Source organism: Hemitrygon akajei, chromosome 30 (genome assembly GCF_048418815.1).
Source record: "Hemitrygon akajei chromosome 30, sHemAka1.3, whole genome shotgun sequence".
Lineage (NCBI taxonomy): Eukaryota > Metazoa > Chordata > Chondrichthyes > Myliobatiformes > Dasyatidae > Hemitrygon > Hemitrygon akajei.
Window position 1 is genome coordinate 36479997 of NC_133153.1, and position 27828 is coordinate 36507824.

At 43.3% G+C, this 27828-nt stretch overlaps 1 protein-coding gene across 2 annotated transcripts in view; it reads left to right on the forward strand.

Moving 5' to 3' along the window:
• The first annotated feature begins 513 nt into the window (after window positions 1–513).
• The window catches only part of anp32a (acidic (leucine-rich) nuclear phosphoprotein 32 family, member A), a 52470-nt gene continuing 25155 nt past the window's right edge, over window positions 514–27828 (forward strand). The window contains exon 1 of one of the 2 annotated variants that reach the window (XR_012096752.1): window positions 514–675. Coding sequence is in view for 1 of the 2 variants with exons in the window: in XM_073032612.1 (XP_072888713.1) it covers window positions 622–675 (54 nt within the window). In the remaining variant the exon portion in view is untranslated. The remainder of the gene's footprint in view (window positions 676–27828) is intronic. The other variant, XM_073032612.1, reaches the window with a different exon arrangement.

Genomic DNA, 27828 nt, shown 5'->3' on the forward strand with positions numbered 1-27828 from the left:
TTGGGTTTCTGTATTTATCTCGGTATAATGTTGTTTCAGTCTTGCGTGTTTCTCAAGTATAGGTATGCCATATGCAGAACTTACACCGTAATGAACTTAAATTATTTCTGATTGCATTACTTCTAAGTTACAACAATGCTGTATTATACCTGGTGACACTTGTTCGAGTTTAGCATTGGTAGATAATTGCTTGAGCTTCGGTTTAAAAATCCAATGTCATTGGGGGCGACGGGCTTTTGTGAAATAAAAACGACGGATTGTCCCTCTTTATAGCCATACGAAAGGACGCCATTTGCGACCATGCCTCTTCTTCGGTTGCGAATGGGCTATTTAATGCACTTAGAAAGCTTGTCTGCAACCCAGCTTAATAGTTCTCAGATCCCGCCCGCGACGACTTCACCACTTTAACTATTTGTCTAAACCTGGCTCGATTGTCTGTCATTGGATCCGATTGGCCGGTTATCGGGTCCATCAAAGCTGTTTTCCCACCCACCGTTTGGAGTTAGTTATCAAGTTGGGTTGGCTGGACGGTGTAGTGGCGTCAGCTTGTATTGCAAGCAGATCTCTCCCTGTGTTGAACAGCGTTTGTCTTCATATTGTAAATCAGCCTTGGTGGCAAAGATGGATATGAAGAAAAGAATTCATTTAGAGCTACGGAATAGAACGCCCTCAGATGTAAGACTGTTTCTCTTTTAAGAAAACTTATCGATTGCTTAAAATTGTTTATTTGTGGAGCGAAAAATAGTTGAGATGGGGGTCGTGTCTGTTTATAAATTTCTCTCATCTACCCTTCCAGTAGTCTTGCTGCAAATATGCGTAGTATTTCATCTTTGTTTTAAAGTATGCCTGTTTTATCTGCTTAATGTTTTGTTAAATATCAAATAGAAGTAGCAAGGATTGTGAATGCCAGTGAGGCTGGCAGGATTGGATGAAATGCACCGAGTTTTGCAAGAGTATATGTGAAACTGATTACTTAATATTCCTGAAGCTTCGCAAACTTTTCTCCCCTTTTTGACAGTGGAAGGTTTGAAGTTCGCACAACGTGTAAAAGAAACTTGAGATACAGTAAATAATTTCTATCGGTGATCAAATAAGGGAGAATGGGGAGCCATATTTGCAAATTCATAGTCATGAACGCGCCCATTCTCGCATATTTTTCTATATTATAAAATACTGTATAATGAACAGCGGTCCAGGTTTGAGAGGGCGATGTGGTCGATGCTAATCTCTTAATGGATTTTGGAGGTTTTTGTAGTTTCTGGTTCTTTTTAACTTTGGAAATCTTTAGAATAAGCTAAAGACCTTGTGGTGGGACAAAAATAGTAGCTGTTTGACATGAATCTGCATTACGCGCGCATGAGTGTGGATCGTTTTTGATACTGTAAATATGTTTTAATTACACTGGGGGGATAGATTTATGAAGCTGAAGCGAGCAGGTTTCCCCTTTCAGTAGATTATAAACTCGAGTAACCTCGACTGAGACCAAACTTGTTTTTTTTCCCCCGATACTTTTTAGATCGGATTTTGAACAATTTTTAAAGGGGACTAATAAGCCATTTAAATTTAAGTGTAATTAGAAGTATTATAATTACATAGGAATTTAACCAGTGAGGTGGAATAACAGAATTATTTTTCTATACTTGGCGATTCCTAACTTGGCTGATTGCGGGTGATATCTAGAGGTTTACAATGGGAGGGAGGAAGCAGAATAGATTTGCATTTCCTCGATTGATGTGTTTGTAACGTTGGTAGTCATCGAGAAGGGGGAAGGTGATTTTATTAGTTGATCTTGCAGTTTATCCCTTTCGTGTTTTTTTTTGATAAGTACTGTCGTTTGGGTCAAAGCGGAGATAAATGCAAGTGCAGATTTTTTTTTAAAAAGAGGGAGGGAGAGTCTGCATCGGTCCGTGGCAGAGCGATAACTGTGAAATCGGGGCCAACTTTGGAACTTTGTACCGCGTTGGCAGGATTTGATCCAGCATTAGTAGGACGGCCGCCATTTTACTGAGGGCTTGGGAAACAGAAGCGAAGAATATAAATACCACGCGCCTTGACGGTCTTTCTTTTCTTACGAAGTGGCCGTGAAAGGGAGACTTTTTAAAACATGCGAATTTCGTGCTCACGCTTGGGCGATGGTGCAGCCAGGGAAAGGTAACGGGGAAGAAGAAATTGCAAGGACAAAAATACAGTAAGGTTACGTCATTGGGGAAATGGAGCCTATCAGCTCTTTTCCACCGCGAAGATTCTTTAACAATTGGCAGATAATTCAGAATCAACTCTTCTGGAGAGCAGACGTGTTCACTCTTTTGCTATGGGGTGAAAGTGGGGGGGGGGGGTAACATCAACATTTAGGAGCCGTTTAAATGAAGGATGGGGCTGAGAGAGATGGGAGTGGAGAGAAGAATAAATATCCAAAAAAATAATTATTTAAAAAATCAGTCCTGATTTAAAGTTTGCCCCCTAGGTTAGCCCCCGGCTGCCATTTTGTTGTGTTGCCTACTGTGTGGGAGGCGATGTAGCGATTTGTTTGTGCCGAACGTTCCAAATTGGAATTTGGAACCCGCCGGGGATTCCATCGAACTCTGCAACTTCGCAGTGGCAACATTCGCGTTCTCTGGGGGTCACCAGGGTCCTCCCTTCCCTCTCTTCCCGGCGTCGGAGGGTTGGAATTGGAAATGCTCATTATATAAGCAGGCACAAGATTTTGCGGGCGTGTGCTTTTCCTGTCTCAGGCATATTGTATGAATTTATTTATATTTTTTATTATCCCGCGGTACTGCGATGCAGATTTGCTGGTTTGTGTCCAATTAATGGACCTGCTTGGTACTGTATAAGATTTGTGGCTGTTATTTTGAGTGGCGAGGAGAAGGAGATAACATTTATTTTGTAGACATGTGAATCTTGGCGTTACTTACAGTCTTGGTATGTTAGATACGTGAGGCATAATTGCGCGATGGTCCCCTAAAATAACTTGACTCATATGTGCGCTTTTTTTCTGCGAGAGCTGTACTCCCAAGTTTTAAACTTGCGTTCGAAGCAAAGCGATTATATATTTAATACACGATTTGGGGGTTTGTATTTTGATACATTGGCGCGTTCAAAGACAATTGAAGCCAGTCCAATTGAGCAAAAAAACTTGCATTATTGTTTGTTTCGGCGATTAAGTATTAAAATGTAGCACTATGCAAAATTTCCGTTGGTGGTCAGAGTTGGGTACACCTGTTTGTTCAGTGATTTTTGTGTGTGTGTGTGTGTGTGTGTGTGTTTCCTTTTACATTCATTTGGCTTGTGGGTTTGCCTATATGTGAGAGACATTCCATACAACGTGATGTGAGTGCCCATGACCTTGACATATGTGGATAGTGCGATGATTCCGCTTAAGATGGAGTTGGGATACAGATTTTTAAAATTAATGCCGCGAGTAGCTCAGTACGTTAGTCATCGTCGGCAGAGAGGGAAGTATAAGTGTTAGCCGCAAAAACTTAATCTTGGGTTTGAGTTCCGAGGAAGAGTAATTTAGGTCACTGCAAAAGGCCTTGGCAGATGATAGTGGGACATAGATGATTTAGGACTTTGGCTGATTCTAAAATGATTGTAGAAAGAGGTACTTAAGAAGACAAAATAAAATTTATTGTCTAAATATGTAGATGTTGCCGTATACTAGAGATTCGTTTTCTTCCAGACGTTTACAGGAAAATAAAATACAATAGAATTTATGAGAACCATACATTAAGACTGGTGACAAATATGCAGAAGGAAAAATGTGCAAATTTTAAAGATTACTGAGAAGGTGAGTTGGAAGTGAGTCCTTGGGTTGTTCAATCAGTTCAGAGTTCAGGTGAGAGAGGTTACTCAACCCTGATGGTTAAGAGCAGTAACTTTGTGAACCTGGTGGTGTGGGACTGGAGGATTCTGTACTACTTTCTGCCTAATGGAAGTAGTGGGAAGAGAGCATGGCCTGGATGGTTTATCACAGCGTTCACACTGATCACTGAAGGTCCACTTTTACAACCAGCAGAGAGTTCTTCATCACAAAGATGGAAATTGCTCGGGTGGGCAGTGACTTTTGTGAGCCCATTCCCTGGAGGGAAGAGGTGACATCTGCTTTGTTTTGTGCTGTGCTTAGACTGGGGTTCTGAGAGTGGAAGATTGTTGTATTAACTGTCCCATCAAGACTTCTTGTTATCCCACATTCTTTTAAATTGGGGCATTTCATTGGCGTGGGAGATGAATGCTTTTTCTTTGTGAAATTGAGATCAAGATTTGAGGAGTTACACGCATTCCTGTTTTGATTACAGGACTTTGAGTGGCAAAGTAGTGCCTCTATATTTCCAGACCTCTGTGGTGTAAGGACGTAAAGCAATAGACCATCTGGTCAGTTCCCTCCCACATAGCCCTCTGTAATTCTATCATCCATCTGCCAAAATCAGCCTCTCCAGAATGAATCCGGTGGAGCTCCTTTGCACCACCTCCAAAGCCAGTGTATCCTTCCTCAAAGTAAGGAGACCAGAACTGCACACGGTACTTCAGGCCTCACCGATACCCCGTACGGTTGCGGTCCGACGCAGCTGTTCGTTGGCATCTGGGCTGTAGAAGTTGTAAGTGTGGGTGGTGGTCAGCACAGACTTTGTGGGCCAGGGGCCTGTTCCCACGCTGCGCCATTCTATCACGCTGTAACAGTAGTCTGGATGGGTCACAGTTCACTCGTCAAAATCCTGTAACGACCAAACGTTACCGCAGGAACTCTTGCCCAGAGTTGTCGGGCTTTCAGTGCCAACGTCTGCTCATAACTTCCCAGCCCTAACCCAATCGCAGCGAAGTGCATTGGCTGCAATTAGTTTTCCGTCAACCACTGCCATCTTCCTTCAGTGATCCATAACTCGTGCTCGTGGAGCGTTCCCCGCCTCTCTGCTGCACACAAAACTGTCAAGGAGACCATTCAGCCCATTGAATCTCTTACCGTGCCTCGGGCATCCCATTCACCATTCAATTTCCTGCAAACCATTTCTTTCCTGTTGCCCACCGGTGACAAGTCAAAGCCCCCATGGGTCACTGTGAAATTGTGTTGGTGTAAATGGTGGCTAATGATTTGTTATGGTTACTGGTCGCAATGTCTCCGACCCCTTTTAAAGTTTGAATTGTCCGGATTGGATTTCTTCAACTTTTGCGGTGTATTAATGAAAAAGTTTGTTCGTTAAAATTCAGAACTATTGTTTTTCCTCTAAGAAATCTGAATAACAAATATCAGAGTTGGATTGTACATATATACTTTGACAATACATGAACCTTTGAACTTCAAAGAATAGGTTTGAAGATGACACTGTGGCTCATTGCGTCTTGAACAATTCCAGCTGAGTTTGTGTGTTCTCCCTGTGTGTCTGGGTGTGTTTCCCCCACAGTCCAAAGATGGTGTACCGGTTGGCAGGTTAATTGGTTATTGTAAAATGATCTGGATTCGATTAAAATGGGGGGGGGGGGGGGTGTTGCTAAGTGGCACAGCCCAAAGGGCTGGAAGGACCTATTCCACGCTGTATCTCAATAAATGTCTGGCAGCTTCTGTTTGTACATAAAATTTAATTGGTGTAAGTTGATGCACGGCTTGCTGATTATTTATTGTGTTTCATGTTCCCGTTATTTGTGAGGGATTGTAGCTAGGCTGTTGTGAAATAGGAATAGCTCCTGGTGATGTGTCTTGGCCTGAAATGCTGACTGTTTATTCCCCTCCACTGACTTGTGAGTTTCTCCTGCATTTTGCCCAGGGCTAGGAGATGGCTTAGTAAGATGCCATGTCTTGAGCATTTTGATTGTAAACGATCATTCCTCTGGCTCTCAGCTGCCAAGCTTTGGAATTCCTCCTAAATCCCATCTCTATGATCCAGTGGTTGTCATGTGTTTTGATGTTTAACAAGGCTTTTGTTAAAATTTTATGGGAAAATCGAGTCCTTTGCTCATTGTACCACACTAAACCCAGATTATAAATGTGAGATATCCACACTTCAAACGCTTATCTACCAAAATAATTTAATCTAGCGTCTGTGAGCGGTTGGGTGGTGACCTGGTGCTGAGTGTGGAAACTTCCAAGTGAGTTTCTAATTCAGCTGGGCACTATATGGATGTTTTGGCTCGAGGAGTTTTGAAGTTCAGTTACATATTCCGAGGAATAGAGATGGTCTGAAGTGTGTCATATTTGGATGGAATGTTGAAGGATTTTCATCAGGGAATATAGAGCAGTACAACACAGGAACAAGCTCTTCAACCCACAGCCTTTGTGCCAAACTAAACTTAATCGCTTCTGTCTGTGCATGATCCATATCTCATTCTCTGTATATTCATGTGACTAAAAGCCTCTTGAAAGCTTTTATTCTATCTGCATCCACTAGCCAACCCTGGCAATGTGTCCAGGCACATACTTACCTCTGTCTTAAAAGTGAAAAACAACTTGCATCACAATTCCCCTTTCAACACCTTTCAGTTTGAAGCTTTGCCCTTCAGTATTCAGTGCTTCCACCCCAGAGGAGAAAGGCATGCCCCTTGTAAATTTAGAGACTTTTATCATGTTTTCCCTCAGCCTCAGAAGCTCCGGAGAAAATAGTCCTTGTCTATGCAACCGACCTTTCAATTTCAGAATGAGAACCAGCGTAAGTTGTGAAATTTATTAACTTTGCAGCAGCAGCAACACATGGTAATAGAGAGCAAAACTGTGAATTAGTGTTTCCTGATGATAGGAATAAGAAGGCATGTTCTGGAAGATGAAGGTCCTTTATGATGGACGCCGTATTTTTGAGGCACCCCTCCAAGAAGCTGTCTTGGATACTGTGGAGGCGAGATACCCATGATGGAGCTAGCTAATTTTACAGCTCTCTGAAGCTTACTTTGATCCTGTGCAGTAGCACCCCCCCCCACCCCCCCACACCAGACAGTGCAGCCCGTTAGAATGCTCTCCATGGCATTATGGCAATATCTAGTGCCACCAGCGTTACTTGTCAATCTAAAGCTTGCATCAGCAGCCTGTTTCCCTTGCCCCCGTTCCACTGCAGTAGTGTTGTGCCTTTCTCGTTTATGTTTTTCCCGCATTGGGGTCTCTGTCCAGTTGGAGTGAAAGAGATGCCCAGAGCCATTTCACACCGGAGCACACTTGTCTTAGAACAGCATAGAATTTGGAACATTGCACTCCACTAATCAATGCTTATTAACCTCCATTTTTCTGTATGTGCTCAACTTTTCCTTAACTCTTGGATAAAAACTAAGAATCAACTCTATGACCAAATACACATTAGGAATTTGCTGTGGTGTTTGTGACTTGCAAACAACATTCAATAGTTATATAAAACAAATTATATAAAAATAAAGTTGGCAGTTGAAATACGGAGACAGTATAAGATGTGCATAAATACATGCGTACGCTCGTGTATTTACAGTGTAAAGTCCATCACCCCTACTGGGGTATAGGTCACCGACAGCAGCTAGGCAGTGTCCTCAGTCCTGGGCCAGTCTTTCAAGCTGTCCATAAGTGTGGCCCATTGTGGAGAACCCATCCTTTTCCGGGGATGAGGGCTTTTGAATTTCTGTTTGTGTTTCTGTTGCTCTGTGTTTTTATGGGGAGAGATTGCTAGCTCCGTTCCCCTTTGCGATGTAAAGAGCATCATGACAAGTGGACATGGAGAGGATGTTTCCTATGCTGTGAGAGTCTAAGACAAGAGGATGCAGCTTCAGAACAGAGGAACATCCATTTAGAAGAGAGATGTGGAGGATTTTCCTGATCCAGAGAGTGGTGAATCTGTGTGGAATTTATTGCCACAGACAGCTGTGGCACCAAGTCGTTAGGTGTATTTAAGGCAGGGGTTGATAGATTCTTGATTTTCTTCGAGGCATGAGTATATGGAGGAATTTAAGGTGGGGGGTTATATGGGAGGCAGGGTTTGAGGATTGGCACAACATTGTGGGCCGAAGGGCCTGTAATGTATTGTACTGTTCTATGTTCTATGAAGGGATACTGGGTGGGGGGGGGGGGGAGGCAGGAGATTTGGGCTGAGAGGGAAAATAGATCCTCCATGATGAAATGGTGGAATAGACTCAATGGGCTGAATGGCCTAACTGCTGTAAATTAAGGTCTTGGTCTTGTAAAATGTGGTTTAAAGTGTTTGCAGTGCAGTGACTGATGTAGAGACGGGATGTGGGGGGGGGGGGGGAACTAGAATGGATGCTCTCTCTACCTGTGAGATGTGGAACAGCTTATAGAGCTACTGCCTTAAGACTCCAATAAGCCTGATGTGCTGTGCAGAATTTGCATGTGTTCCTTGTGTCTTTCCTTTGGGTGCTCCTGTTTCCTTCCCAATACAAACATGTTCAGGGCGGTCCGTTAATGGGGGTGGGGGGTGTGGAGAGAGTGAAGTAAGGTCAGTGTGAAGAGGTGATTCCTGCAAGAGGGGCACAACCTCGTCGTAGGGTTTGGAGGCTTGCAGGCCTCAATGACCTGGAGAGGCTATGTTGGCTGGAGTCAGGGTCTTGTGCTTTGGCTCTTGATAGTCACCTATGCCAAACAGGTCAAAGGGTAGAGGCCAGACTAAGAAGGGTCCACCAGTCTTCCAGGTTTGGGGGTTCAGCTCAGGGTTAACAACCCTGACTGGTCAAAAAACAACTGTTACAGAAACGGCAATGAAGACTCCTTCTATAGAGACTGTGTTGGAGGATTTTCATGGCTGCCCTAAATGCCAGCAACTTAACAGGAAGAAAACAGGTGCTTGCTGGTCCATGGGTTTTTTTTTCTGTGTTGATTAACTCTGCGATCTAAGTGAATGGTTTCATGTGGTAGGTAGCCCAACATCTCAGCCATCTGCCAGTTGCCAAGAAACTAGTTCCCATCCCAGCCAGGTGGTGGTTCTCTGATCACAAGCAGAGGCTTTGATTTCATCCGTTGAAATCAAGAGTTCAACTTGACTCCGAGCTTTGAGAATGTGATAAATCCTTTACGAAACAAACAGTCTTTTTAAAAAAAAAATGTGGCAAAAAAGTGCAGTCAAAAAGAAAGTCTCGCTGAAGTGTGAAATCAAAATCCTGCGGCAGACTAGCAGATGACTTGGATAGAGAAACAGTTAATGTTTTGGGGTTGTGCTTCAGTCCCCACTTCAAAACAACCAATATCCTCCCAGCTGCCTTTGTTGACTTCGTCTCTAGTAGTTCAGCTGGATTGCTATAGCTTCTATTCATCTGAATTTCAAACACAGTTTGGAGGTGGTAAATAACAAATTCTTTGTCTTAACCCACTCCCCTACTCTGCCTGCCCTTAGCAAATGATTTGCCTCTGACTGGATTTTTTGAAGTTTCTTCCTATGAGGTTGTTACAGTGACTAACCAAAGTGGTTTTTCTTTTAATTTCCCCCAGGAGTAATTGCGAATTACAAGCCTTCAATTGAATCTGTTGTTAGTGGTGATGAACTTCATAGTGTCAGTTCTGAATTTGCATAGTCTTGATTAAGTTGTTGGGGGGGGGGCGGTGATTGTGAATAAAAGGCTGTTTTATTGCTTGGCAAATTCCACTGTAGTTTTTTTTTAAAAACACAAAATTCTAATACAAACCCACTACAGATTGTTGAATCTTTTAAATGGTCTTTTGAGGATTTTTGTGAAGCATTTTCTAGATTTGTGATCCATGAGGAAATAACCAGCATCCTTATTGGAGTCGCATTAATTGATGTACTATATTCTCTGTGGGCACCAATTAGGTTTTTTTAAATTTAGAGATGCAGTATGGCAACAGGCCCTTCTGGCCTAACGAGTCTGTGCCTCCCAATTACATCCTTGTGACCAATTAACCTACTAACTTGTAGGTCTTTGGAATGTGGGAGGAAACCGGAGATATGCAAATTCCTTACAAGCAGTGGTATAATTGAACTCAGGTTGTTGGTGCTGTAATGGTGTTACTCTAAGTGCTGTGCTTGTATACTTAATGCAAGGTTCAAGGCTTAAGAAGAGGAACAGGTTAAATTAAAGCTCAAATTCTTATTTTGCCCTGGTATGATTAGATGTGGGGGGTGGGGGGTGGGGGTGGGGGGGGGGTTAAATAAGTACCTGAGATCAACAGACCTTCAAAAAAAACCACTTAGTGACGGGAAGGTGGAATAAAAGGAAGTTTCACGTTCGGTGAATGGCTAGGGCAATGCAGTGTGGGGGAGGTGGTTTAAGGGAGAGGGTATGGGACGTGAAACCTCTAGAGGTGAATGGGGCAGAAGCGTTGTGAAATTATTAAAGCTAATAAAACTGATGAAAGGCTAATGAGGTTCAAGTTTGAGTTGACCTTCATTAGTGAAGAAGTTGAGAGCAGTGAGCCTGGGGTGAAGAGTTTCCCATTGAAAGACAAGAAGCTTAAGGAGCATCATCTTGTCTGATCAGGAATAATACATCCCTCAGGATCTGACATTGAATTTCAGCTAACTAAAGTTCAAAGTACTCTTACTATCCAAGTATCCAACCCTGAAATTCATCTTCCACACAGACAGTCGCAAAACAAGAACTATGGAACTAATCTGCCCAAAGGAAAGCATCAAAACCCCTCCCCATGCAAATAGCAACAAAAAATAGTGAAAACACAGACTAAAAACACAAGGCATGCTTCAGTACAGTTCAGCTAAGTGTTTGTTATCTGCAGGCTGTCCTGTTTCAAGTATCGCCCAAAAGTAGTAACCAAAAAGAGCTACCAGAACTAGAGCACATCATAAACATGAGAGTCCAAATCCACAGTCCGATTCGATTAAACCTTGCTACAGCACCATGTGTTGTAAAACTAGCTCATTTGGATGAATATTAATCACCTGTAAGTGATTAAACTCTAAATGTCTTTCTCTCTTGATGCTGCCTGATCTGTTCCTTTTTATTTCGGACTTCTAGCATCTGCAGTTCTGTCTGTCTCCATTCCAGCAGCGTCCTTCTGTTTTTGCTCATGATAGTGATCTCGGCCATCTGCCCTGAATGAAGGTGTTCTTGAAGTGGTTACCAGTCTGTGTCTCGTCTCCCTGGTGAAGAGGAGGCTGTGTCATGGACAGAAATATGCATGTGCTTCATCAATTGAAGTAACTCGTAAATTTTCCATGGAAAGACCTGTTCAGCCTCTAGGGTCTAAATAACACAAGTGAATAGACCTCAGAATACAAGGACATCGCTTTAGAACAGAGATGAGGAATTTCTTTAGCCAGAGGGTGATGAATCTGTGGAATTCATTGACACAGACAACCCAAGTCATTGGGTATTTTTAAAGTGGAGGTTGATATGTTCTTGGTTAGTCAGGGCTTCAAAGATTACAGGGAGAAGGCAGAAGAATGGGGTTGAGAAGGATAATAAATTTTTCATGATGGAATGAAAGAGCAGGTTTAATGGATTGAATGGCTGAATTCTGCTCCTATAGTTTGTCTTGTATTATAGTTAAGTGTGTTTTGATAAAAGGAGATGATGTGTTTTTAGTATTATCCTGAGGGTACTGGAAACATAGGTGGGGGTGAGGACACCATTCTCTCTAGGGGGTTCCCAACCTGGAGTCCATGGACCCCTCGGTTAATGGTAGGGGTCCATGGCACTAAAAAGGTTGGAAACCCCTACTCTATTCAATGTGTGGAACAAGATTTTAGATGGGGGAGGGTCTGAAATATATGAAATACCATGGACTCATTCAGGAGGGTTCCTGGTGAACTGGGACAATATTTCTTACCTACTTTGATTTGAATGTTCATTAGAAATTATTTTGACTCCCGGGAGGTATGGTGGAACCTACTGATGCCATCCTATCTGTCTCTGAGTAGGAGAGCAGGGAATGAGTGGCAGACTTATCCTGTCTCCATGGAAATTACTTCATAGACTGAGTTAAACAAATTATAACTCACATGTTCTTTAAAGTTGTCACTGCTTTGTAAGAAACTGGCTGTATTCTCATATGCAACGGTTAAATCACTTCATAGAATGAATTAAATAAAATTTCATTCTAAATATTGCTGCAGAAAATTTTAACTTGAGATGTGGCAAAACTGTGGGACATTTTGTGTCTTGTGCAAGAAGGCAGGATTGGTTGCCACTTAGTGCTAGATGTGATGGAATTTTGATCTAGGTAATTTTTTTGGAATTTGGTCAAGTAATGATTGTAGAAATGTTACCATGAAAAGAATGAATGTGCTGCACTTCTGCCTCATTATTGTTTTGCTTTGGAAGAAATTGTGGTGATCTTTACCTTGTGGACCAGAATCCAAATACCATGTGACCTGTGCAAAGTGAGTTGGGCACCCTTTCCTTCAACCTTCCAACATCTGCAATTTGTGTTTCTCAGTTCTAGTAATGAGACTTCACTGCCCTCTCAGCAGACCTCATTGCTTGTAAACTCTTTCGATCTCCAGCCTATTCACAGACACCCCTTTGATTCTCACTATTTCCCCCACTGCCACTGAACATATCGGGTTTTTCACTGTCCAGTTTTGAAGACAGTCATTAGGATGTGTAGGATGAGTGCGTCTCTCTGCATAGATGCTAGCTGACTGGCTTGCTGAGAACTTCCAGCATCTTCCATTCATTCTTCTGAAAACCAGTCAGAAGACCCAAAACGTAAACCACCAAAGATCCCAGACTGGACCAAGAATAGGTCACTCAATATTTTTGTCTGGAGCCAAATTAAGCATTTTAAGTCATGGGAAGTTCTGCCCATGAGAAAGCAAAAGATATTTTCAGTAGCAGATGGTGAGCATAAAGATCATAAGACCTAGGAGCAGAATTAGGCCACGAGGCCTATCTATCGAATCAGAATCAGATTTAATATAACCAGCATATGTTGTGAAATTCAAATCTGCTCTGCCATTCAATCGTGACTGACTTATTATTACCTCTCAACCCCATTTTCCTGACTTCTCCATGTAACCTTTGACACCCTTATTAATCAAGAGCATACCACTCACTGCTTTAAGTTTACCCAATGACTTGGCCTCCACAGCCACCTGTGGCAATGAATTCTCTGGGAAAAGAAAAAGGATGTTCTTCTAGCGAGGCTGTGTTCCCTGATCCTAGACTCTCCGACTTTTGGGAGACATCCTCTCCCTCTCCGACTTTTGGGAGACATCCTCTCCACATCCGCTCTTTTTCTTTCAGAAAAAGGGGCTTCAGTGAATGAGGATGCTGGAATCTGAAAACAGATTGGACAGTGTCAGTGGAGGAAGAGGCGAACAAAGGCTCTTTCACCTGATTTGACTGGTTCGATATCACAAAGATTGATAATCCAAAATCATCGATTTAAGTGTGGAGTGCTGAGGGCTGTAATGTTGCTGGTGAGAAGATGTGTTGAAATTTCTTGAGCTTCCATCTGGCTGAAGATAGAAGTTGCTGAAGGATGGCAAATTAACAAGACGAGCCTCTGGAATCTTTGTCACCTTTCGTGGATTAAGCAGAAACGTTGTGCAGTGCCACCCAATTTCTTCATTGTAGTGGAGTTCCAAATGCACTTCTCTGAATTCAGTGAAGTACAGGTGTTGCTTCACTAGGGAGTGTTTTATGTTGAGCTGGTGGAAAGGGGATGAAAAGGAAGGGGTTAAAGTCTTGCAGTTGTACTGGAGGGTGCTGTAGCTATTACCTACACATTCCCTGTGCCTAATAAAGTGGACCCTGCCATACTCCTAACCTCTTCCATTACCAAGGCATTTTTTGCCCACAAAACTGCAGCTCACTGGATTTCTTTTGTGTATTTCATGCCGTTCTGTGCAAATTCCATAGAGACTGTTGTGCATGAAAATCCCAGATCAGCAGTTTCTGAGCTACTCAAACCACCCCATCTGGCACCAACAATCGTTCCGTGGTCAAAGTCACTTAGATCACATTTCTTCCCCCCCCCCATACTGACGTTTGGTCTGAACAACAACCGAACCTCTTGACAGTGTCTGCATGTTTTTATGCACTGAGTTGCTGCCACATGATTGGCTGATTAGATATTTGCATTAATGAGCAGTGTGCAAGTGTACCTAATTAAGTGGCCACTGTGGGTGTCTGTTAGCAATGATAAGAGCAAAGTGGAGGGAATGGTCGATTGGGAGTATTGAAAGTGAGTGGGGGTGGAGGAAACCCAGAGATGGTTAATGCTAAATGCAGTTTAAAGAGAACAATTTAAATGATTTATTTCATTTGCATGAATTGCAGCTTGTATATTTAAAAAGATTCATCAAGTACATGATTTGTTTATTCCAATAAAGGTTTAGTGTTGAGTGACATAGATGTGGAATGAATGTCCCATAGAGTCAGACTAATAAATTCAGATTGCTAAGCAATGGCTTGAAGGAGAGGGACGACTATCAAGTCAGGAAGGAATTTGGGAAATATACTGGTGTTTGATTATTCTTCAAGCAACCCAAACTGAGAGAGTGTAGACTATAGGAAGGCTGTAATGTTGGAACAGTTTCGAGTTGGGTGAAGAAGTCAAATTTGGAACTGATGCTGTTGTCAGACGGAAGTTTGTGTGTCTATAAACGGTGACAACACTGAGTTACAATTTGAACAAAGTAGAAAGACCATCTATCAAAGGTGGAAGTGCTTTTTACTGCTTCAGAGGAAATATCCCGCTGGTGAAACAGGCAATGGTTTATCAGCAAGAGGGTGTCTTTAGCTTTTGTGGCCTAATCTGCCACAATATTAGTTTCCCCGGACTTGCACCATCTCAGCAAAGGGCAGTTTCCTGAGAAGCCCCCTGTGACTTTGGGGGTTTGTTGGAGCAGGTGGTGTTTTTGTACAGCTGGATTTGAGTTTGATACAAATCAGACTTTTAGCTGGTGGCAGATGTCCCTTGTGAAACGTTTGTCGATCCATTTCCTGCTGGGTGTGAGCTCAGTCCCAGACAAACGCTGGAAGAAGTCGCAGGAAGAGCCTCCCGTTTACTGCTCTGTTTGTGACTTGGCGGAACAATATTTTGACTTAAAAGAGGCATAAAAAGGTTAGCTGTATTTGCCATATGAACTTTGAAACACAATGAGATGGGTTGCTTGCATCAATAGCCGACAGTGTGAGCACGCACTGGACCGACCTGCAAGTGTCGACTTAAATTTTTAGAACGTGGGAGGAAAGTCAGATATATTATTAGAGTGCCTACATGTCACCACATACAACCCTGAGATTCTTTTTCCTGTGGGCATAATTAGCAAATCTATAGAACAGAAACTGTAAACATGATTAGTGAGCAGCAAACTGCAAATGCAAATATAAATACATAGCAAAAAATATCGATGAAACAACAAGATAAAGAGTCCTTATAGTGAGCCCATCGGTTGTTGTTGAGGAGCCTGATGGTTGAGGGGTAGTAAGTGTTCTTGAACCTGGTGGTGTGAGTCCTGAGGCACATGTATGTTCTAGCTGAAGGCAACAATGAGAAAAGAGCATGATCTGGGAAACGAGCAAACGGGAAGCCCACATGATTGTGGGGAGAACATACAAACTCATTACAGACAGCAGTGGGAATTGAACTTTATCGCTAGCACTGTAAAGCATTAAACTAACTCCTGTGCTACCATGCTGTGTGTACTTTGTACTCTGTCCACCCTTTTCTGCACCTTGACTTGTATGCTGCGTATTGGTCTGTCTTTGGTTTGTAGATCCTTTCTTGCAACCCCAAGTGCCAGCTACTTCGTCTTTTATTTCACAATATTTTCGACCGAGAGTTAGTTTGCGGAGAACGCAGATCTGGAGATCGTTGAAGAAGTGATTGTACAACGGAAGCATTGGGCACATCGCACATTAACTGTTTCCCTCGCTTACAGCAATGGGAGGATGCACTTGGAACCAGATTGGGGCGGCCACAGAAACATTGCGCTTAGTTTCACTCTTTACAGCACCAGCGAGCAGGGTTCAATTCCCGCTGCTGTCTGTGAGGAGTTTGTACGTTCTCCCCGTGACAGAGTGAGTTTCCTCCTAGTGCTCCGGCTTCCCTCTACGCGAGTTAGGATTGGCACTTTGCGGGCCTGCTACGTTGGTGTTGGAAGCATAGTGACATTTGTGGGCTGCCCCCAGCATAGTCCTCCTATTGTGTTGGTTGTGGACACAACACGTTGCACTGTATGTTTGGAAGTATGTGTGACAAGTAAACCTAATCTGTTATTTTTTTTATGAAGCACCTATGAAATTATGAATACTTTGCGGTCATTTAATCATCTTGAGTATGAAAGTGTCCTCTATCTGAACTGATTAAATTAATGTGGGCATAAAAGATTGATTGCTACACTTGGTATAGGGTTCTAAAAATTAATTCAAAATAAATGGGAACTAGAGTGGCCTCCTTCAGTCTTGGGAATATTTTCTGCATTCAGCAGGATTGGAACTTTTTCAAGACATCTCCTTTTCTGTTCAATGCTCACATTAATTTCTGCTACGAAGAAATAAACCTTATCTCTGCTTTAAACATACTCTCAGTGGCCACTTTATTAGGTACAGGAGCGAAATCTGGTGTGGTCTTCTGATGTAGCGCATCCATTTTAAGGTTCGACATGTGTATTCAGCAGTGCTCTTCTGCACACCAGAGTTGTAATGCATAGTTATTTGAGTTACTGTTCCCTTCCTGTAAGCTTGAACCAGTCTGGCTATACTCGCCTGACCTCTCTCATTTACAAGGCATTTTCACCCACAGAACTGCCACTCGCTGAATGTTCTTTGTTTTTCGCACCATTCTCTGTAAACCATTTCTTTTGTGCGTGAAAATCCCAGGAGATCAGCAGGTCCTGAGGTACTCAAACCACCCCATCTGACACCAACAATCATTCCATGCTCATAAGTCACTTAGATCACATTTCTTCTCCATTCTAGCATTTGGTTTCAGCAACAGCTGAACCTCTTGTGCCTGTTTGCATGCTTTTATGCATTGAGTTGCTGCAACAGAGAGATATGGCCCTTGTGGCTAAAGGGATCAGGGGGTATGGAGAGAAAGCAGGTACAGGGTTCTGAGTTGGATGATCAGCCATGATCATACTGAATGGCGGTGCAGGCTCGAAGGGCCGAATGGCCTACTCTGCACCTATTTTCTATGTTTCTATGTAACATGATTGGCTGATTAGATGGTTGCATTAACAAGCAGATGTATAGGTATATCTAATAAAGTGGTCACTGAGTGTACCTTCAAGGATTCGGCCTCCACAGCGTTCTGAAATGAGTTCCAAAGAGCATCTGTGAGAAGGAAGGAATTCTGGTTGTTACTGGTGATGCTCCCCTTAAGGAACCATGGCCCCTGGTTCTAGACTCATGCTTACAGGGAAGCATTGTCCTAGGATTTACTCTGTCAGGCCTTGTTTCACTGCAGTCCTCAACCAGGCTGAGACCAGTGAGTTGGATCTTCTGTAGCACTGCACCCTGCCTGTGATACCACTGGTATTTATGGCAGCAACGAAAGTCCTCCATCTCTGGTGGTGTTTAGGGCTTCCTTCATCAAGTCAGTAGCTTCCCCTCTGTTTTCACTACAATCAGTCGTGCAAGTCCCAGGTGGAGACTCAAGATTACCATTGCGTTCAGATGTAGAAGGTTTCCTCATTGCTGTTTCTTAAACAATTTAGTTTTACCGGTCAAAGTTGTTAGCCCTGAGCTGAACCCCTGCACCTGGAGGACTGGTGTCCCACTCTTGGTCTGTCCTCTACCCTTTGACCTGTTTGGCATGGGTGACCCCTACAAAGAGCCAAAGCATAAAGCCCTGACTCCAGCCAGCATAGCTCTCTATACGCAAGTCTCCATACCACGACAAGGTTGTGGTCCTCTTGGAGGGTAGGTAACTTGTAGGGCAGAAGCAGTTTGCCCACAGATTGGGGATCACTGGTTGATAAACAATTGAATGTTTAAGCAGAGAGATATTTTCCCTGAAGTAGAAAAGTCTTATCATCCTCATACGTAGTTATTCTGCCCAAATCCCAAAGATCTTGTGTCCTCCCTAATTGTTTCCGGCTAGTTTGGAATGGACTGTAATGGTGGTCTGGAGTCACATGTAGGCTGGACTGGGTAAGGAACAAAGTGAGCAACACACAAAAGATGCTGGAAGAACTCGACAATTCAGGCACATCTGCTGAGGGGAATAAGTAGCCTGTTCCCCCCCCCCCCCCCCCCATCAGGAAAGAGGCCAAAGCCAAAATAAGAAGGTGGGAGGAGAGGAAGGAGGACAAGCTGGCAGGTGGTAGGTAAGGCCAAGTGAGGGGAAGGTGAGTGAGTGGAGGAGGTGGCCTGAAGTAAGAAGCTGGGAGAAAGGCTGAAAAAGAATGAATCCGATCAGGGAGGAGAGTGGACCATTGAAGAAAGAGGAGGGGGTGATCAGCAGGTGAAGAGGAGAGGAAAAGGGCATGGGAAATGGAGGAGGAGCACGGTGGAGAGATCACCAGGAGTTGAGAAAATCGGTGTTTCTTGCCATCAGGTTGGAGGTTATCCAGATGGAATGAGGTATTGCTTCTCTAACCCAAGTTTGGCTTCATCCTGCCGTAGAGGAGTCCTTGGACCAGGGGTTCCCTACCTTTTTTTTTTAAAATGCTGTGGACCCCAGGTTGGGAACATCTGCTTTAGACAGGAGTGTCAGAATGGGAAGTTGAATTGTGTTTATGCAGGAACAAAGTGGATTTCTTTTTGTTCACAACAATCAGGTGGTTACTGACAACTTTATGCAATTACATTTAATTCCCGTCTCCATGAGAGGACTTAAAGTTGCATCTAGTTTAATAGGCCGAACCTTGCTTTGGACCTGTGTTCATCTGACTGAGGTGGCAGCTCAACGCTGGTTTTCTCCCTTTGAGAGGACATGCATTTCCTGACCCGCAGAGCATGTCCTCCTGTTTTCACTCTAACTGGTCTGATTCACTCAGTGACCTGATAAACATGCTTACAACTCTACCCCGTACTCATCCTTGTTTTGCTGCATCAAAAATGTCCCCCATCCTCCCTGCAGCTTAACACGCTTCTGTTCTCGTTCCGAGCTCCACCTGACCGTTGGCTCGTCTCTGCCCTTGTGGTTTGTTAACTCACGATAACTTACAGGGTAGTGGTATAGTCTTGGCTAGAATATCCTGTATCCTGCTGGAGAGAAGTGTGAATCCTGTGGTGTTGGTCCTACTTCAGGTGCTGACTACCCTACTGAGTATTTCGGGTTGGGTGAGGAAGTCTCTCAGTTACTGTATTAGTGTACAACCTCAGGGGAGCACATAAATGGCAGCAGTGCAATTGATGTGTCGGAATGTTATAGAAGAGTGCTGAAAGCATTGACTTAGAATGAAAAGTATTTTTTATTATGAATAAATTTTATTTTGAGATATAAAAAAAGTTCTTTATGCCACCATGCTTTATAGATTTGCCAAGCTATCTCAACTTCTCCCTTTTGCACATGTTGCTACTCCTTTCTCTTATGTGCCTAACTAAATAAAATGAGCAATGTGCCAAGCTTTATTCTGGAAAAGTCCTCATTGAAAAGGAGGGGTTAGAAGAGCTCAGGCTTCTAGTGTGTGTGGATGGCTTGGCTAATGCCAGTGTAGATTTGTTTCTGGATCCATGATTCATTAACCCTTGATAACTTGTGGGGTAATTGTATACTCTTGGCTAGGATATTCTATCCTGCAGGAGAGAAAAATGGAAAGTTGGATTGTGAATCGTGTGACATAGGAAATTTTAGTTTCCCTTCCAAGTTAGGGACACAGGTATGGATTACTATGAATGTTCCTTGATATTGTAGCTGTGGGTTAGTACAGGATAGAAAGATGATCCTTTAGAACAGAGACGAGGAGGAATTTCTTTAGCCAGAGGGTGGTGAATCTGTGGAATTCATTACCACATATGGCTGTGGAGGCCACGTCATGGGGTATATTTAAAATGGAGGTTGAAAGGTTCTTGATTAGTATCAAAAGTTATGGAGAGAAGGCAGGAGAATGAGTGTGTATGTATGTATGTGTATATATATATATATATATATATATATATATATGTATGTATGTATGTGTGTGTGTATGTGTGTGTGTATGTGTGTGTGTATGTGTGTGTGTATGTATGTGTGTATGTGTGTGTGTATGTATGTGTGTATATATATATATATGTATGTATGTGTGTATATATATATATGTATGTATGTGTGTATATATATATATGTATGTATGTGTGTATATATATATATGTATGTATGTGTGTATATATATACATTTGTGTGTGTGTGTGTGTGTGTGTGTGTGTGTGTATATATATACACACACACACACACACACACACGTTCATCTCTGTGCAACAGGAGAACACAATGGTCTTTTTATTATTTTGTACATTATTATTTCATATTATACATTGATAAATTATTATATTATTCTGTACTTTAGTAGTTATATCTGCACACTGCGAAATGCTTCTAAATGTTGTTGCTGTAATGAAAGAACTTCCCACTCGGGATCAATAAAGTACTTGTGTTTTTTTATTGTGAGCCATGATTAAATGGTGGAACAGACTCGATAGGCTGAATGGCCTAATTCTACTTCTGTGTCTTGTGGTGTAATAATGTTCCTTAATGGATATTGTGGTTGTGGGCTAACTGTGGATATTGGTGACTTGAATGGCATTGTCGGTTAATATTGCAGTTTCTGGTGAGGAACGTAGATGATTAGGAGGAGATTTGATAGAGGTATACAAAGTTACGAGGGGTATAGATAGGGTAAATGCAAGCAGGCCTTTCCCACTGAAGTTGGGTGGGACTACAGCAAGAGGTCATAGGTTAAGGGTGAAAGTTGAAAAGTTTAAAGGCAACATGAGGGGAAACTTCTTCACTCAGAGGGTCATGAGAGTGTGGAGTGAGCTGCCAGTGCAAGTGGTGCCTACAAGCTCGATTTTCAACGTTTGAGAAGTTTGGTCAGGTACATCAATGGTAGGGGTATGGAGGGCAGTGGTCCTGGTGCAGATAGATGGGAGTAGGCAGATTAAGTGGCTTGGCATAGGCAGAAAGACCTGTTTCTGTATTGTACTTTTCTATAACTCTGGCAAAAATGTGAGGAATGTCATCTTCTCTATCTTCAGTGATCCTTTCTCCCTAACATTTGGAAGTGTTTATGGTTGTGTCTTTCTGGGGCAAAGCTTGTCCAGGTATGGGTTGGCACTAATTTAGGGCTGTGTAATTGCCCAAGTGGAAAGTGGATATGAACAGTGGTATTTTCATGGATTTGAAACTCCATAAAGGGGGTGTGGTGTATGGAGACAAGCACACATGGTTTGTGATCCTACTACAGGAGACTGGGCTCGTACTGTTAGTGCAGTACTGTACTTTGAGAGATGAAAGGGAGAGGAGTAGGTTTTCTCCCTGTGATCACAGAGTTTCCTCACAGATTCCAAAGGTGTAGGGTTTGATAATTAGTCACATGGGTATAGTTGGGCAGCGCAGGCTTGTTAGGCCAGAATGGCTTGTTACCATGCTGTAATCTGTAAATAATACTCTATCTACAGCAGTGACTACACTCCTTAATTGCATATGAAGTGATTTGGGACTTGTAGAAAGCATACTCTTAGGGGAAGAAGGAACCTTGGCGTTTGAGGTTCTCTCTGCAGTAGGTCTGGGGAACTTGGTCCCTCTTCCTAACCTGGCGTTGAAATTGTTCCTCTTATGGGATCTGAATTTGATATGGTTGTAGTGGAGGGGTGATTTACAAGGTGTTGAACCTCCAGAAATGGCCAGTATCCCTGCTTGTTCAAGAGGTGTGTCGGAAGCTTCAGTCTGAAATCATCAGACAATTTTGGGCTGTGTACGCAGAAACAGTTAGGACTTCCTGTAAGAATTTCAGATGGGTGTAAATCATCTGACAGTGACGCCACATGGAGACCCTTTCTGTGCATCTTTTAAAGATAAACCCAGCAGGGAAGTGTTTGTGCAGAACTGCAATAAAAATAGGTTGTATTCAGTGAGTTTATTTGATTTTTGAAAGTATTTCATAGAACGTTAACATCACAAACAGCCCCTACAACCTATTTAGTCAGTGCTAAAATATTCTGCCTGTACCTTGTCCATAGTTCTCCATACCCCTCCTAGCCATGTACTTAAAAGTTGAACTCAAACCTGCATCCACCACTTCCACTGGTAGCTTGTTCTACCCTCTTGAGTGGAAAAAGTTCCCTCCTCAAGTTCTCCTTAAATATTTCACCTTTCACCCTTAACCCATGACCCCTAGATCTAGTCTCACCTAACCTCAGTGGCGGGGGGGGGGGGGGGGGGGGAGAGGGGGGTAAAGGCTTGCATTTATCATGTCTATACCCTCACTTTGTACACCCCTATCAAATTTCCCCTCATTCTTCTGCTCTCCAGGGAATAGAGTCCTAATCTATTTGTTTTTAGGCTGAGGTACTATAAATGTCACATTCTGCACCGTGTGGTATTCGGGGCAACCTGAGATTGAACGCAAGCTTATTTTCATTGTCTTCAATGCAAGTTTCTCTTGCGGTGTGGTACATCCCCAGTGCTGCATTTTCTCAGAGAGGACCTTTAAGGCAGGGGTACCCAACCATTTCTAATGCAGTTAAGCAAGGGGTCTGTGGACCCTAGGTTCGGGAACCCCTGCTTTAAGGATTTCAAGCCCAGCTGCTCACTGTTGTGATACCGACTGCAAAGATCTTGAGTGAAGGCTTTTAAACTGACCGGTTGCTTGATAACAGGGTCCCTCTGAGGGTTTGAACTGACCTCCAGAGTGACAAGTGAGCTTTTTATGGGCCCCTCAACTCATGTCATCTTGGTTATATGTTTGGCTCTGTTGAAGACTCGATGCTTGTGTTTATCTGAAATGCTCTAGCTAGAATATTCAGCACCCGTCGCCCGGTGTCCTTTTCCAACCTTCTCAGTCTAACAAATCTCAATAGGATCAATGAATGATTTCAGAAAAGCAAATGCTTTTTGAACATGCAAAGTACCTGGGAATGGTTTTGTATGAGTTTCTGTCAAAGAAAATTGGCACTAAGCTTCAAATGGCAGATAGTTTAGATAGGTATGGTCTTTAAAGGGACAAGAGATGGTGAGGCTTGAAGATGTTCTCAGATGCCATTGGTGACTTGACTTCTTCAGCCCATTACACCTACTGGGGCATAGGCCGCCGACAACAACTCACCAGATTCCTCTGTCCTGGGCTGATAGAAGGTCGGTGATTTCTGCTTTCACCACATGACTTGTACATCCTCTAGGCAACGATCCTTCCTCTTCCAGGAATGAGGTCTTTGGGTCTTCTGTTGGCATTTATGCCAGCCCTATGCCCGCCCCTCTTCCTTTCTCAGACGGGCTTGGGGCTGTCCGTGGTGAAGTTATTGGGTGACCAGCAGTAGCTGAGGAACGTGGAATGGAGATGACAGATTAATGTGTTTCAGATGTGCACAAAAAGAGATAGGCATTAAAGTATGGTAAGTTTTTGCTGACTGAGGTGAAGCAACACATTACTGGGATCTATTCTGGGCCCAACCTGTTGGTGCAATTACAAAGAAGGCACAACAGTGGCTATATTTCATTAGGAGTTTGAGGAAATTTGGTGTTGGTAAAGGCACTCTCAGATTTCTGCAGGTGTACTCTGGAGAGCATTCTAACTGGTTTCATCGCTGCCTGATACGGAGGGGCCACTGCACTGGATCAGAAAAAGCTGCAGAAAGTTGTAAACTCAGCCAGCCCCATCATGGGCACTCGCCTCCCCAGCATCGAGGACACCTTCAAAAGGCCATGCCTGAAAAAGCTTGTGTGGGCGCCCATTAGCTAGGACGTGCCCTCGTCTCGTTGCTACCATCAAGGAGAGGCCCTGAAGACACACATTGAATATTTTAGGAGCAATTTATTCCCCTCCTCCATCTGATTTCTGCATGGGTAGTGATCCCAGGAACACCGCCTCAGTATTTTTCCCTTACTTTCTACACTACTTATATACTTTATAGTTTTTATTGTTATGAATTGCAATGTACTGCTGCCACAAAGCACCAAATTTTGCATGATACTAAACCGGATTCTAAAAATACTCTGCACAAAACCACATCAGCTTCTGCTAGTGCCTGTGCCCGCCTGCTTATGCCTGCCTTTGCCCGCACCTGCTTAATTCCAGACCAATTTTGGCATTGCGCGCTGTAGCTTATCTGTAATATTGCACACCTGCCCTCAGCATAGTTTGTGATGCACGCACTTGATTTTATTATTTTACAGACAACCATTAAAGCTTTATTGCCTTCCCTCCCGTGCAGCACCATGCATCCGTGAAGTGCTGTTTCCTCCCGAATTCTCTCCCATTTCCTCTGGATCTCCTCCTGCCATTTGGATTCAGGCAAGGATGCTAAACCGCTTCTTGTCCTTCACTCTTATAACAACAGGTTCCACGTTCTCTCCCTGAAACCCTCCTTTCATTCACAGACCACCCCAGGGAAAAAAAGAGGAGTTTTTTGAGCCCAAGCCTCTCCATAATTCATTTTATTTCCCACCACTGTCTGTAAGGAGTTTCTGTGTTCTCCCCATGACTCTGGAAGTTTCTTCTCATAGTCTGAAGTCTTTGGTCATTGTAAATTGTCTCATGATTAGTTTGGGATTAAATTGGTGACACGGCTTGACGGGCCTATTCCATGCTGTGTCTCAATCCATATATAAAGAAGTACTTAATTCTTCAGCTGCTCTTCGTGTGCTCTCTACCCCTTCTCTTTCCCCCTGGCCCACCTTCTGTGCTGTACACAATGCAGAGTCCTCCCTCCCCTTTCTTTCCTACGTACAAGTCAGGGGTGATGTTGTAGTGTAGTTGTATTGGGTAATGGAGTAACGAAACATCAGCCATCACATTTATTGCCTTGTACACATGGAAGCTTTAGAGAGGGTGCAGAGGAGATTTACCAGGGCGCTACCAGAACTAGAGAGCATGTTTTGTAAGGATTGGTTTCATCGAACTAGAGCTTTCCTCTTTGGAGGATGAGAGGTGACTTGATCGAGGTGCACAAGATAAAGGCATCAATCGAGTAGATAGCCAGAGACTCTTCTTCCAGAGCAGAAATGGCTAATATGAGGGGGCATAATTTTAATGGTGATGTGAAGGGGATGTCAAAGGTAATTTTTTGTTTAACAGTGATGGGTGCATGGAACGCCCTGCCAGGGCTGGTGGTAGAGGCAGATACATTAAGAAGCTCTTATAGGCACATGGATGAATGAGAAACGGAGGACTGTGTAGGAGGAAAAGTTTGGATTGATTTTAGAGTAGTTTATAAGGTTGGCGTAACGTTGTGGGCCAAAGGGCCCGTACGGTTTTGTGTTTGGAAGTGAGGTGCAGGTACAGTAGGAAAACTGGGCGGCAGTATCACAGGCTCAGGTGGCGACAAGACAAGAACATAAACTTGAGTAGTTGTGGGTGGTGGAGGCGAGCAAGGTTTTACACAGTCAGAAACAAGTCTGTGGTAATGTAAGCAGAGGTCCATAAGATATAGGAGCAGAAGTGGGCCGTTCAGCCCATCGAGTTTGCTCTGCCATTCAGTCATGGGCTGATCCAATTCTTCCAGTCATTCCCACTCCCTTGCCTTCTCCCCATACCTTCTGATGCCTGGCTAATTAAGAATCGATCTATCTCTGCCTTAAATACACCCAATGACTTGGCTTCCACAGCCACTCGTGGCAACAAATTCCACAGATTTACCACCCTCTGACTAAAGTAATTTCTCCGCATCTCTGTTCTAAATGGACGTCCTTCAATCCTGAATTTGAGCCCTCTTGTCCTAGACTCCCCTACCATGGGAAATAACTTTGCAACGGTCTGTTGTTGAGGTAGGATTAGATTGGTGTAAAAAGCTGATGGTTGTAGGGAAGTAGCAGTTCCTGAACCTGATAGTGATGCTCTTCAGGCCTCTGTACCTTTTGTCCCATTGTGTCCATGCCAGACATTGTGTAACCATGTGCGCTAATCCCATTTTCCAAGTACTTGTTCTGTGGGTGTCACCTTGTTGCAAGAAAGCAGGTTCATGGGTTTGGTTAGTGAGACAGAAGATGCTGATTATTTATTTACAGACAAACAGTAAAACATTTAACCAAACATCTAAACCACCCTAAGTTCAACAAACAGATAACCTAGCTAAGAGTGTGCGTGGACTCCCCGATACCTGCAGCATACTTTCCCAATGGTTCTTCAGTATTAGTGGCAACCTCTGCCAGAAGCGGGCCCTGGGTATGAAAGGGAAGAGGCAGAGCCTCCGCACATGCTATTCTTCTACCCCCTGCCTGAATCGGACACCGACAACCAGTGGGAAAGAGCTGCTGCCCTTCAAATGTGTCGTTCGATGACTGGAATGATAAAAGCAGCTTTAAACCGACAAGTAAACTACACTCTCCCACCTGCCTGCCTGACACTAGTACACCAACATTCTTAAATATTGAGAGTCACTGCTTCTACCACCCACTTGGGCATTGTGTTCCAGATTCCAACTACTATCTGGTTTAAAAAATAATTCCTTCCTCCACCGCATCCTCAACCAATCTTCTTTATGTTTTGTTTTGACACCTCCCTATACCCCCTCACAACTTTGTATACTTCTATCAGGTGCCCCAACCTCCCTCCGCTCTAAGGTAAACAAACCCAGTCTCTCTTCTTACCTGAAACCCTCCATCCCAAGCAACATCCTGGTGGATTTTCTCTGCACCCTTTTCAGTGCAGTTGCCTGGTTCCTGTAGGGTAACCACATCTGCCCACAGCTGTTGCCGAGACAGTGTTAGGTAATAGAATGCTTTGTCCTGGATAAGCATTAAAGATCCCTGTCTTTTGAGACCAGAGCTGTTCTCCCTGTTGCCCTTCCCAGAATCACCAAGTGTTAATCTGGTAAAAGGTCTTTCCAACAAGAATCTCCCATTCAGATCTGTTTCTCGTTGGTGCTGCACTGTCCTGGGACATCCTGAGATTGGTGAATTATAACATTCGATTGAACTTGTAGCACAAGTTCTGAACCAGTTACTTCTGTGTGTGTTATCTGTTGTACCCAACAGTGTTCAATCCCAAGGGCAGGCTCTGCCTTTACTTCACGTCCCATCAGGCGAATCATCAGTCTCTTTAACTGTGTAACTGAAGTTACTGATTTTTTACTGACATTTTCTAAGTGGTTGAATTGTGCTTATTGATGAACTGGATTTCGGAGTAATGTTCATGGATTTTGGTGCCATTTTTGTGGCTGTTTTCGATGTGAATTGGGATTCCAACGCTGCACACTGTTGTAGTTAGTGCAACACTATTACAGCTCGGGGTGTTCTGAAGTTTGGAGTTCAGTTCTGGCGCCGTCTATAAGGAGTCTGTATGCCCCTCCCGTGGGATGCGTGGCTTTTCCCAGATGCTCGTTTTCCTCCCACAGTCCAGAGCTGTACCGGGGTGGATTAATTGGTCATTGTAAATTGTCGGTGATTTGGGTCAGGGTTCATCAGGGCTGTGGGGTTGCTGGGATGACGTGGCTTGAAGGTTCTTCATGCTGTGGTGCTGGAAAAAAAATAAAATAAAATCAGAATATGTACATGGGTACACTGGAGAACCCAGAGGAAGCGCATGTAGTCACGTAGGCAGCGGTGAGAATTGAATCTCTGATCGCTGATGCTGTAAAGTGGATGTTAGACAGTGACCAGAGAGCTAAATGCCATCACTTAAAATGGATTCCTGGCCCTGGTTGTGTTGGATTAAGGTGTAAAACTCTTTATTTTTCTTTTATTTAGTTAGCTTTCCTATTGTAGCTTATAATTTTCATTTAACTCACCTATATGTGCATAATTGTTCAGTAATTTTTAAAAGCGATTGTAGTATAGTGGATTGTTTTTTTTCGAGAAGTTTCTCTGCAGCCTGCCGTGTCCCTGAACCTAGTTGTTTCATAGGTTACCCCTTATCAGTGTCCTTC